We start from the raw sequence: 13094 nt of genomic DNA, 5'->3' as shown, positions 1-13094 counted from the left end.
CCCGTAACACGTGGTCAAAATGAGAACTTTCAACTACGGGAACTTTCGGAATTCTTTGATCCTTGGAATGGTATGGCATGACACGGTTTGGAAGGTGCCGTCCTCTAGTTTGTTGGAATTCCCTGGAACTGCTTTGTATACCTGCTTCGCGTCGTGCATGAGACTATTTCTGACTTGATTGAATTCCCATTGAGTTGAAGTGATTGAATGTTTCAGCCTATTTGACAAAGTTATTAGGATCACAGAGACGGTCAATTATCTGTCCCTAGCCATGAGACCTGCTAACCAAAATAAGATGTCAGTGATGCTGGTACGACCATCTGGAGAATACAAATCAGAAGTTGGTGCCAATGTCTTTATCCCCATAAATCCCCCCTGCGAGTGTACTTTAAACTCACTGGTCATGGAAGGATAGTGATGCGGCATTGTGCAATGCAGTGCAGATAAATTTTTATCTTCTCAGCCAGATGGAATCAGTGCTACACATAACTCGGATAGAACCGCATAAGAAGACTCCCTGGCTTCCCTTCATTGTCCTTCATTGGCTGTGTCACTAACCCGTTGCAGTTGAACGTGGAAGAATGCAAAGACTAGAATGCACCTGGTTCAATGGGTTTTTGGAGCAAGGTCAGTACCCTTAAGTCTACTTCACCATGACAAAGACGAACGTAAATCAACTGAAATAACGCAATACCTTCTAAACTGGCGGTAGTCTGGTGATTTTTTCCTCCAGAAATTTTAGGGAATATTTCGTCCTGCGAGTGGAACCAATCTATGCGGAACTGAAAATCGGAGGATCAAGATACAGTTATTTTATCCTTATTGGGAAGCATTGGCAGACCGTACCTCATGAAACTCGCTTAGGGAATTTGGAACGCGCTATTAGTTTAAAAATGTGAGCACTAGGTCACCAGCTGCTGATCATAATTGTGACAAACTCGCACCTAGACTACTGTTGAAACTACTGTATACCGGGGAGCAACGAAGAATATTGACCTCTTTAACTACTCATCAGCCTACCGGAGGACAGTCTACTCTTATATGGTTGTAGCAACATTTCGTCGGATAAGAACACATTATGCAAGATGGGTAGGTCAATCAGCAGTATGGATTGATTTGGAAAGTGGGAAATCGAGAAAGGGGGTTTCCCGTGCGTTCAATCAAGGGTAATCTGGGGTGAATGGTAGCCATAAAAAGGATTGTGTAGCCACCGCAGGCATCTCAAGCAAAACAGGGACGTATAAGGTCACCGGAAGAGTCAAACAGCCCCAGAATCGGTGAGCACAAATTGTGCATAAAGAAAGCGCCAAGAAATATCATACGATTGTCATAATCTCGGAAAATGTGGGAATTTTGAGAGGATAACCAAGAAGAACAGCGCAGCGCTTGGTAGCCGAGGTTGTGTGATACGCCAGGTCATCAGCTTAATTTGAGAGACGATATCACTCCCGGCAGTTAGACCCTCATTCCATCAACGGGGATCCTTCTAAGCAGGGGTGATACGCCTCAACAATAGAATCCCATTTTTCTCATGATTTCTTGTACGATCTCTTCAAGAAGAGAACAACCTAAGTCGAGGTGTAGTACTACTATCTATCTCTGCAGTAGCTTGTGCAGGACACACCTTTCACAGAGGACGGTACGAATTTACCTTCAGACCACCTCGTAGTACGACTAATCGCAGTTCTTTGTCGGGCTGCTCCCTGTTAGCCTTCCTGGCATGGCTGAACCCTTAGGAATCGACTTTCAGGCAGTATAGCCCATAGGATCTTGCAGAACAACAGCTCGACTACAACGACAAAGACGGGAACCGCTGTACTATCTTCAATAAACTTACAGAGGGTCTTTCACGAGCCAACAATGTGAACGCCGGAGTTTCGCCTCATTATTTCATCGATGACGAAGTTGAACAAGAATGGGGAGAGTGGACATCTTTGTCTGACACCACTTTTTGTAGGAAAGCTTTTGGAGAGCTCACCATACACCCTCACCCGCCCAGAAGTATGTGAATATAGAGATCGGATTATGTTTACAAACTTCTGGGGCATACCATGTTGAGCAAGTGTAGTTGACAGAACTGATCGATCAACAGAATCGAACGCACCCTTGAAGTCAAGGAATACCAGGATTTTGGGTCGTCTGTACACGTGGCGTTGCTCTAACACCGGACGGAGTGTGAAGATGTGGTCAACGCAGCCTCTACCCGGTCGAGCATTCTTTGTATGTTGCATTTCTTCGACCCTTCGGTCTGCGCAGACACTCAGTTTCACCTGGCGTCGGATAATGCGCATGAAGTTGTGGTGGAGACCAGGTGGAATCTGTCGCCGGGTCTCCAGAAAAGACACGGTCCTATCAGAGATACAATACCTGGATGAGGTTGGCTGGGTTGTACCGCAAGCAGACGCTCCTGCTTTGAGTAACGCGTTGGGTAATTTTTCCCAGTGGCTGTTTATATCTGACACCGTACCGTCCGGCAGGCATTCGAGGAGCTGGTTCTGATAGTTTCGTTTGGTTTCTGGGTCAACTAGCTTCTCAATGGCTAAGCGAGGTGTGCGCGATTTGCGTACACCTGAAAAGCACAATGAAAAATAGCAGCGTACAAGTGCATGGTCGGAGTTTACGCTGGTGTTCCAGAAGGAGCGGCAGGCGCCACCGATAACTGACGGCGATGTGGTCTATTTGGATTCGGCGCTGGTTTGATGGTGGGCACCACGTTGTCAAGCGATTTCCGCTGTTCCGGAAATTCGTACTGCAAAGGAACAGCCTGTGATCGGCACACATCTGAAGTAAGCGGTCTCCGTTGTCCGTGCGTCTAGTGTCCAAACCAAGACGACCACCCAATCGGGCCTCAGCAGCGCTTAGTCTACCTACCTGGGCGTTCATATCACCAGCAACCACAACGATATCTGAGCTTTTAGCCTGTTGTAGAAGGGCACCTAGAGCGTCATAGAAACTGTCCTTGGCAGATTCAGAGCTACAGTCAGTTGGGGCGTAAGCAGAAACAATAAACAAGGTGCGATGAACCTCACTTCCTCTAGATTCTCTCACCGATGTTGCCAAACGAACCGCACAGAGGCGACTGTCTACGGGTATCCAATCAAGCAGAGACGCTTCCGCTCGTTCGCTCAATACAATACCCACCCCAGCATATCCAGCTGCAGCGGCCTCTGCATCACCAGAGGTGCGCAGTCGGAACCTGGAAGAGAGCGAGGGGGCAGTCAGTTCGATTACAGTACTTGCGTCCTGCGTCCTTGTTTCTGACAGACAACATACATCAATACAAAGGGAATCCAGCGTACGCGCAAGAGCCACCTGTTGACCTGCTTGCTTCAGTGTGCGAACATTGAAAGTGGCTAAGTAGACAGGCTTTCGGGGTTTGAAAACAGACTTCGAAGTGTTTAGGGTTTTAAGTGAACTCGGACGTGCAGAAGCTGCAGCTGAGTGTGATGTAGGGCGAGCAAAACGGTCAGTCCTAGGGCTGGAACCTGCGGATAAAGTATTCAAATTTGGGTGGGGGAGGGTGGAAGACGGAAAACGTGAAAGTGTAAGAAGGGAGGCGCCAGCAGTAGCATGTTTTCGCTTACCCGCCCTGCTGTATGCAGCAAGTTAGACGACCCGACTGATGGTACCACGCGACGGCCGATGTGGCATGAGGATATCGTTAGTTGTGTATGTCATGGCAAACAGATCAACACGTATCTGGTCAACAAAAATCTAGCACAACCAAGCCACAAATGTTTGGACACATTGAGAATTCATGGAAATTTCCGTTGTAACTAACTACACCCCAACAAAAATACGACGGCTGCATTGCGAACCGACGAGTTCCAAATTCCAGGGAACATCGCCGTATTAAGAGTGCACATGTGACATTTATTGACGGCTTTGACGTCCCTTTTGAGTGACCGATTGGTGTAGTTTCATTTGCATGCCTGAGTATTGCCTACCTTCAGTAATTGGCCAACTGAACGTTCAATCGATGATAGGTTTTTCTGTCTTTTAGAGGTCCTGAAGAGATTTTGATGCAATAAGCGGTTACAAATACGTTTCAGACGTTCTGGTGGTCAATTTCGAGAATCTGAACTTCCGGACGCTTTTGCTGTGATCTATCAGCCTGTTTCTGTTCCAAGAGAAACCCTATTGGGCTCACAGCTTTAACAACTATATACAACGGTGTGCGTTTTCTCACAAACCAACCGAAGAAAGCAAACTATCACGATGCCATGTGAAATGTTAAAAGCTTATGTTAACTGAGGTTCAAACAGTTTAGAAATCGAGACAGAAGCTTCAAAGAAGGGGGCGAACGTGAGTCAATTATATCTGGAAGAATCGCCTCCGCAATAGTTGTTTTCTGCCGTACTGATATTTTCGGGGACCTTCTTTTCGACTGCAGATGAAGTTTTCCAAACGTTCACATACATTCGTGCATATTCTTGGGTGCAGTGCCACGTGATCCGATGTTTGATCGATCGATTTCCGTTCGAAAAACTTCACAGCTTCGGTAGCGTATTACCGAGACTATTGCTGTCCGGAAGTGGAAGTGGAGTTGAACGGAATTCAGGAATGGAAGAACCGGAACCACATCCCCCAAAGTCCTCAACACGAATGAACGTACCTTATGGAGAATCGACAAACTCTGACAATCCAATGACTGAACCTATTTACCGGTCTTGTTCTCAATGCGGACGAATAAAGCGCTCAGCATCCACACTGAATATGGAAAATCATTGTCAACAATGTGACGTTCTAACTGTTGAAACACAGAATGCTCAGTCTTTCCCCTCCATGCGCCCCTTGGACATAGACAGTCCATGGCTGAACAGCGATACTTGTCCGAATCCGGTACGAAACGCCACTCATCGTCAGAGTTCCACACTTCATGGATACTCGCTGAACGCACTCCCAAAGTTTTCCGACAAAAGGAGTCAGATGTACCAGACACGCCTATCAGAGGAGAATAAATTAAACCGGTACTACTCACTTCGAACACCCATACGTACGCAAATGAGACAAATACGTACTTCTCGACACGCGCCTCCTCACCCGGATCCGCTGTTACCCAGGAATTCCGGAAGGAGCTAACATTTATTCACGGCTTTGACGTCCCTTTTGAGTGACCGATTGGTGTAGTTTCATTTGCATGCCTGAGTATTGCCTACCTTCAGTAATTGGCCAACTGAACGTTCAATCGATGATAGGTTTTTCTGTCTTTTAGAGGTCCTGAAGAGATTTTGATGCAATAAGCGGTTACAAATACGTTTCAGACGTTCTGGTGGTCAATTTCGAGAATCTGAACTTCCGGACGCTTTTGCTGTGATCTATCAGCCTGTTTCTGTTCCAAGAGAAACCCTATTGGGCCTCACAGCTTTAACAACTATATACAACGGTGTGCGTTTTCTCACAAACCAACCGAAGAAAGCAAACTATCACGATGCCATGTGAAATGTTAAAAGCTTATGTTAACTGAGGTTCAAACAGTTTAGAAATCGAGACAGAAGCTTCAAAGAAGGGGGCGAACGTGAGTCAATTATATCTGGAAGAATCGCCTCCGCAATAGTTGTTTTCTGCCGTACTGATATTTTCGGGGACCTTCTTTTCGACTGCAGATGAAGTTTTCCAAACGTTCACATACATTCGTGCATATTCTTGGGTGCAGTGCCACGTGATCCGATGTTTGATCGATCGATTTCCGTTCGAAAAACTTCACAGCTTCGGTAGCGTATTACCGAGACTATTGCTGTCCGGAAGTGGAAGTGGAGTTGAACGGAATTCAGGAATGGAAGAACCGGAACCACATCCCCCAAAGTCCTCAACACGAATGAACGTACCTTATGGAGAATCGACAAACTCCGACAATCCAATGACTGAACCGATTTACCGGTCTTGTTCTCAATGCGGACGAATAAAGCGCTCAGCATCCACACTGAATATGGAAAATCATTGTCAACAATGTGACGTTCTAACTGTTGAAACACAGAATGCTCAGTCTTTCCCCTCCATGCGCCCCTTGGACATAGACAGTCCATGGCTGAACAGCGATACTTGTCCGAATCCGGTACGAAACGCCACTCATCGTCAGAGTTCCACACTTCATGGATACTCGCTGAACGCACTCCCAAAGTTTTCCGACAAAAGGAGTCAGATGTACCAGACACGCCTATCAGAGGAGAATAAATTAAACCGGTACTACTCACTTCGAACACCCATACGTACGCAAATGAGACAAATACGTACTTCTCGACACGCGCCTCCTCACCCGGATCCGCTGTTACCCAGGAATTCCGGAAGGAGCTACGGGGCCTTTGATAGTACAGTCATTTCGTCATCGCGATATTTTGGACGGCATCCAAATAATACTGGTCTCCGTCCTTGGAACTTGGATTTTCTGACCCAATCAGGGTATTATGGACGACGCACTGGAGGGCCATTTTACGAGGGACTGGATCAACCTGGCATGGCGAGACATGTTAGTAACGATGACGAATCACTGGCCCATTCAGATAGAAATGCTGAGTCCAGAACTCGTGGTTTTCCTGCAGGCGAACCATATACAGAACATCATTGCAGTAGTAGCAAATACGACATTACTGACTGGGCATGTGAAAAGCGAAGGAGAAACAGAACATGTGACTCTAAAATGTTTCTAAATGATAGGGCCTCCAGAAGGCATGAATCGTGCTGCAACTCCAGACTATATGAAGAGTAAGTTACACTGTTCCCTCTTCAGGAGTAGAAGATGTATCTTTGGGATTCCATTGATGGAGAGGGAGGTTGAAGATATTCCTGTCACGAATATAATCATCATCACCAGCTGTAAGAACAGAGTACTTGTGGTACGTTGATGGGTGACACATTTTTGTTCACCGATAATTTGGGGAGATGGGGTAGGTGGCTGCGCATTGGAGGCGGGAGCTGATAAATTGGTGCACTGTCAGCGGACTGTTAAGTGTGGGAAGCGGGAAGGGAACTATGCATTACGGGCAATGGTTTAGATGCACGAGCGCCGTTGAGGACGCGACAGAGCCGTGTCTGACAATGTCTCTAACCATCGATGTATTCCGTCTCGGCGTCCCCATCAAGGGAGACGGCAACAACCAGTGCAGGTGAATTCTCTCAAAATCGCTTTTACGCTTTGCTGCCAAGCCATTTTTTGACCACCAGTGGCTTGTCCCTACCCTTCGAAAAAGAAGCCTTCAGGGAATCGGTCGACTGTCACAAATAGTATTGAAGACTTTCCTTGGTGGGGTCAAAGACAGGTCTTGAAGTATTGTGCTCCACCAGCTGAAAATATAAGTAGCCTGCGGTCGTGGGCTTCATAAGCCTCATTGGATCAAACCGATAGAAGCGGGGCTGTTTTCCAAATGCATGGTTGGAGAAAAAAGCAACCAGACGAGGTTGGGTTGATAATGTTTACTTTTGAACTCAAATTCGGGCTGCCAGAACTGGAGACTCGATGAATTCACTTGGAATCCATATCCTACTCGTATTCTTCCGCATAATGTGGCGCGTAGGCCGTCCCAAGTTTATTTTGCGAAGCTATTCAACAAGGCTTCGTTCGTTCGAACTGTGAGGAGATTTGGCAATTTACAAGTGACATTTCGTCCATACGAAGCTGAAGCGCCGATTAGCACTGTACAGCTGGTTCATCCCTACTAAGGATCATCAAATTTTGATGTTACCGGTCTGTTACAGCGACCTATTGGAGAAATCCACCACCAGACAGGAATACCTTATTAGGATGATATCACAAGTAAAAGCTAGGGTTTTGCTTGATGATTTTGTTAGATGAACTTTTCGTTTGGGAGCTCGAGGGTAATTACAGTCATTAGTTATGAGCAGCGTGAAGAATCTAAGTTTTGTGATTGAAGTGCGGTGTATCCTTTTTGCTTCATATGAAGTTAACTTAGAAAATCATCACAAATTCTTCTCCCTCTCCACTTACAAGATTGTGGAGCCACCCACCAGCCAATAGGATTTCAGACCAGACTTTCGTCAGCGGTCCTAATCTTCTGTCTGGGTTTGAGAACACTAACACATTCTAGACACATAGGCCAGTGGACTATGACCAACTGAATTAGGGACCGGTTTGTGGGTATTCTACAAATCTTCAACTTTTACTGCTCTGTTATTCCATTATTCTACGACGAAGCTGTCTGAGAATATCTCAGATTATTCAGTTGATTCCGAAGCTGTTTCACCATGCTTGACAACTTTTTCGCAAAAACATCCCACGGAACCTGGGTTAGTGGCTCAAGCGAGAAGCTCACTAGAAAGAGGGGTCAAATTTTAGCGCACTATTCCCATTATTGCTGTAGTTTTGTGTTCTTACTATTCTCATAAATTGTACTCATTCGAAATGATGTTGTGTTTAGACTGAATGCCACTGGGTTGGGTAAGTACGCAATGAGCAAGACAGCAAGCATGTATATGTCTAGCTCCCCATTTCTAGCATGAGGATACTTCAGACCTCCCACAGAACACATCTTCTCTGGGTCGTCATATTATCCAGCGCTGCCGGAAAACCATGTCAGTTTTAATAAGAAAGCCCTACTTCGAAAAGAATTGAAATGGACAACACAGGATTCCTAGTAGTATAATACTGTGATATTGCAATACTCATTTGTGACACTATTTCGGTGCCTAGACGTTGTACTAACCTGAGGAAAGCACGAGGGCTGGGATACTGTCATACTGTCCAAGCTTAGACAGAATCAGCTAAGATGCTGGAGTTGGGTTCGAACCACGGACCCTCAGCATGTTTCCGTCTTGACTACTGAGTTACACCGATCATCCTTCTGAAATATTTACCACTTTCCGTTTTAGCTGTGATATTCTGGAATCCGATGCTGAAGGCTCTGAGGACTTCGATATAAGACGCACGTGTTCGCATCGCATGTTTTCACCGAGTATTCCTGACGAGGAGGAATTCACTCACGAACAATGCTATCATTCCAGGTTCTGTGAATGTAATCGGGAACAAGGGAACCTTTCATATCCAAAATTCATGTGTGAGCAACAACGCCCTTACCTGCATGAACGAACCCCGAAACGTTTTGCTTCAATTATCAGATGAGATAATTTCACATCTTCGTTTTCTTGTCTCTTCTATTCATTTGAACGTTTGTAATTTTGGTTATTGTACCTCGTGCTCTAGTCAATAAATAGCTTCGTTTCATGGTTTTTGATGTTTCTGGAGCACCAAATAAGCCGTTGAGTTTGTTGGACTCCTCTGCGGTTGTGTTGGAGTGACATAAGATCTGTGATAAATTGCATAAAGGTATGCACGACCGAAAGCTCCGTCATGATTTTTGATAGACCGCTTGATCGAAAGAACGAATCAACTATTTAGACCAACCACCCCGTGAATATTCTTCCACGAAAGGCAACTGTGGTCACAGTGCAGCATCGTGCTTTCAAGGGAGAGAGATAACTGTACGAGTTCCGTCCTGACCGACTGTATTGAGTTTTACGTATTATGTGACCTGTTAAACGAACTGCACAACTTAGGCGCTGACGACAGTCGCACAAGTCCTGACTCGTCCAAACTCCTTAGACAGTATCGAGCCACTTAAGTAAAGACCATCTGTACTCAACGTGGTGTTTGCCTTATTTTTTTCGCACCCTATGATTTTCATCAATTATGAAATACTCACAAATGTGACGCAAAACCCACATAAATACACGTGTTGCTTATTCGGTTTATAGTGGCTACTGGCAATAAGCCACCTCGTCTAGCCACGACAAAATGGATGGCGGAAATCACGTGATCGGCCGTTTTGATTTCATCCATGCATGGTTGACATTTGATTGATTGGTTGGTGATTTGGATATCTTCTATCTGGAATGATTTTCTTGGCTAAATGACTTCTCAGCAGTGGTCTGGTTTTCCGGATTTCGACAGATTCCCAGAGCTGTTAGATCATTTGGTTCGTTGGTTTTGCTTGGTTTTACAATCTGTTTGCATTGATTTATCCCTTGTTGTTTAGTGATCTCTTAGTGATATCCTTCGGCTTGTTCGCCTAACGATTCTAGAGTTTTCTTGCCTTAAACAACTAATCAATCGGATTGACTCTCAAATTTATACATGGATGGCTGACAACCACTTCTTCCTAATTTCACTTTCCTCCCGCGATCTTCGGTGAGTTAGTATACGGGGGTCCTTCGTTCCCGTTGAAATCACGTCTTTCACGATTTTCATCTGCAGGAGCGAGAGAGAGCTGACGGTGCCTCCTAACCGTCTCTCTATGGTGAGATGGGGGGATATACATCATCATCGTCAACAACAGTGCAGAAACTGATGCATGTCTCTCGTATAACTGTCCTCTTATTAAGATAAAAACCCTATGATAATAATTATATGAAGGACAAAAAAGAGTAGAGTTAGCGCCCCCACAATCAGGTTGTCTGGAAAGAGCACGAACGCGGACTCAGTAGCTTGATACGACTTCATTTGGGGGAGCGCTAATCCCTCACCGATCGAACTAATCGTGTTCGCCTATCAGCCCGTGGATACAAAGGTGAAACTGGTCCATGTTTGAATACGCTTGCAACGGTATACAACCATGTCCATATCACAGTGTTTTGTATGCGCAGTTTCCACGTGTGCCAGTTTTAATTTTGCGCCTAGCGGGCATCGTGAAATTATCGAGACGAATGCTCGTCAGAAGAAGACGCTCATCCGGAAATCTGTGAACTACGATGGGCATCAGTGTAAGCCACAGACACCTGAAATTTATAGGTGATCGTAACCACAGCAGCCGAATGCTTTACAACAGTGAGAACAACCTACTCCGTTTATTGAAAGAGCAAACCGAAAACTTCGGAACATGAAAAACGGGGATAGGACTGGCTGACGGCATCGAATTTCCTCAAGATGTACTTCCGGATTCACTGAAATTGCGTGGCAGGTGCAAACAGTTATACGTGTCAGCAAGCAACAAAGCTCGAGATAGCTCAGAGTCTGGGGAGCATATCTATTGACCGGAAGGTCCAAGGTTCAAATCCAAGTCTGGGATCTCGACTGCCCCTGTCTAGACTTGGACAACCTGACAGTATCCCAACCGTTGAGCTTCCTTCGAGTGGCATGACAGCTAAGAACCGAACGGGTGGTACAGCTAAACGTCTATTAACGAGCGGAAAAAAGTGTCCATCACAAACTGAGTGACACCGTCAGTCTGTCTGCAGATACCGCAATTGATGAGATGCAAAAAAACAGCACTTGCTTTCAAGGAGTTTCCAACAAACCATGCTTAGGTGATACAGCTGCCATCACCTCAAGCGAGATCTTTTTCCTGAGAGTGTATTTTCAGTTGGTTGCTTGAAGATGACGTCAGTGGTTGGACCCAACCCCCTATTAATGACCATCTCACTAAGGAACCTACTCTGGATCTGTTCGTCTAGTCAATTTTTCGTAGTACATCTTGATAAGATTGTGCTACTGGGGGACCGTAGATTAATCGAGTCCAGCGAAAATTGAAAAAAAGCGTGGAAGAGCGAATCGAGCACAACACCATCTGAGACCCTCACGGAGTAATTTTGAGGCAATCTCACTACATCTGAGTAGTCGTGGTTGCTGTTAGAAAAATCATTCAGCTGTAGCACCCTTTCGGTGCCTAACTGCTATGTCACCAGAAGGAAGCGTGAAAATTGGGATACTGCCAGTGGCTGCCCAAGCCTAGACAAGGGAAGTCGAGAGGCGAAGGTCAAGTTCGAACCATGGACCTTCCGTAAATCCGAGCCCTAACCACTGAGCCAACTCGCCTCCCAATTCGATCCAAACAAACACTACTAGGTTCATCATCATCATCGTCAGCATGACATCAGTGTTCAACACCAATGCTTCACTGCCGTACAACTATGACTTATTTGAAAGCCTTATTGTCCTAGTTAGAAAACAATCTATTCTGTGGTAAAAACAGTGCTACCAGCGGGAGTGACTTTAAAAGGTGCTCTAGGATACGTGTAATGGTAGGTGGACAAGTAGGCCTCCGAAAAAAAGCAACGTTTAGTTGACTAGATCGCCACATTGCAAGTAAACAGATTGCGTCACATATTAAATCACAATGGTTCACCGAGTGATTAGCAGCTTGATGAAAGATCAACAGTTGGAAACGGTCCATTGCAAGAAATCGTGCTGACTGACGATCCACATAGCTACAAGGGAAGGAGACGAGTTTGAGTAGCATCCGGATGAATACCAAAAAAGTAAGAAGGCAAATTATACTAAGTGCAAATGTCTGTTGGAGCATAATCCATTGTGTAGAGTATACCAAACGCTACGTCGAAAGCCAACGAACGGGAAAAAAATTCACATAAAAGCGAATACAATTATCCCTCCACAAGTGGTTAGAGCGCGAATTTACTGACCAGAAGGTCCGTGTTACGAACCCGGCCTCTGCCTCTCGGCTTCCCCTGTCTAGACTTGGGCAACCTGGCAGTATCCCAGTTCTCGGGTGGTATGGCAGCTAGGAGTAACAGCCGAATGATTTATTTATTTATTTCCTCCCTTGTATAACCCGGCCAAGATGGTTAGAGGTCTCTGTTGAAAAGGAGTCAGTCTGTTCGCAAGTCTTTTTGAGGCAGCCTGAGACAAGTGGTTGTATTTTGATGGAGTTTTCATCTACATCTGGGATGCAAAAGGCGTTCCTCGTGTTTGGGAGGATTGGAGAATTCTGTGATTCTGGTTTGGTATTCCGTAGTAAACGCGTTTCTCATTCGTTGCTCGCAACAGCACAGACTACATGTGACTAAGAGGCCTAATGTGGCTACGCTTTACCGCAGCAAGTGGAGAACCAACTATACGACAGTAATGACTACGGAAAAAAGTTTGCCACCTACATGAGTCAGGTGCGCTTGATTTGGTTCATCCTTCGATGAACATCGCACCAGTAAACGTGACAGGAACCTTCAATCGGCGGGCAATTAAACTTTGAGGGGACTGTGAGACTCAACAGGTTTCCGTAGTATATTCTGCTGACGAGAAAACTGAAGTAGAACTGTCCAAAATGTGTCAGAATGGTGTTGTTGCACCTGTTCCACAAAAGAACGGGGTAACTTTGGAGTCCAGGGCCATAACATTATCCACGAACCATGTG

The 13094-nt window shown here is 45.5% G+C and overlaps 1 protein-coding gene across 1 annotated transcript in view; it reads right to left on the bottom strand.

Moving 5' to 3' along the window:
* Nucleotides 1-1847: 1847 nt before the first annotated feature.
* The window catches only part of T265_09477 (hypothetical protein), a gene marked incomplete at both ends in the record, with an annotated part of 44017 nt that continues 32770 nt past the window's right edge, over nucleotides 1848-13094 (bottom strand). Inside the window, 5 exons of the mRNA XM_009175557.1 lie at nucleotides 1848-2569; nucleotides 2622-3579; nucleotides 5829-6157; nucleotides 6829-6928; nucleotides 6999-7171. Coding sequence (XP_009173821.1) covers nucleotides 1848-2569; nucleotides 2622-3579; nucleotides 5829-6157; nucleotides 6829-6928; nucleotides 6999-7171 — 2282 coding nt within the window. The remainder of the gene's footprint in view (nucleotides 2570-2621; nucleotides 3580-5828; nucleotides 6158-6828; nucleotides 6929-6998; nucleotides 7172-13094) is intronic.

Source organism: Opisthorchis viverrini, assembly GCF_000715545.1.
Source record: "Opisthorchis viverrini unplaced genomic scaffold opera_v5_287, whole genome shotgun sequence".
Taxonomy (NCBI): domain Eukaryota; kingdom Metazoa; phylum Platyhelminthes; class Trematoda; order Opisthorchiida; family Opisthorchiidae; genus Opisthorchis; species Opisthorchis viverrini.
This window is presented reverse-complemented; position numbering and strand designations above follow the sequence as displayed.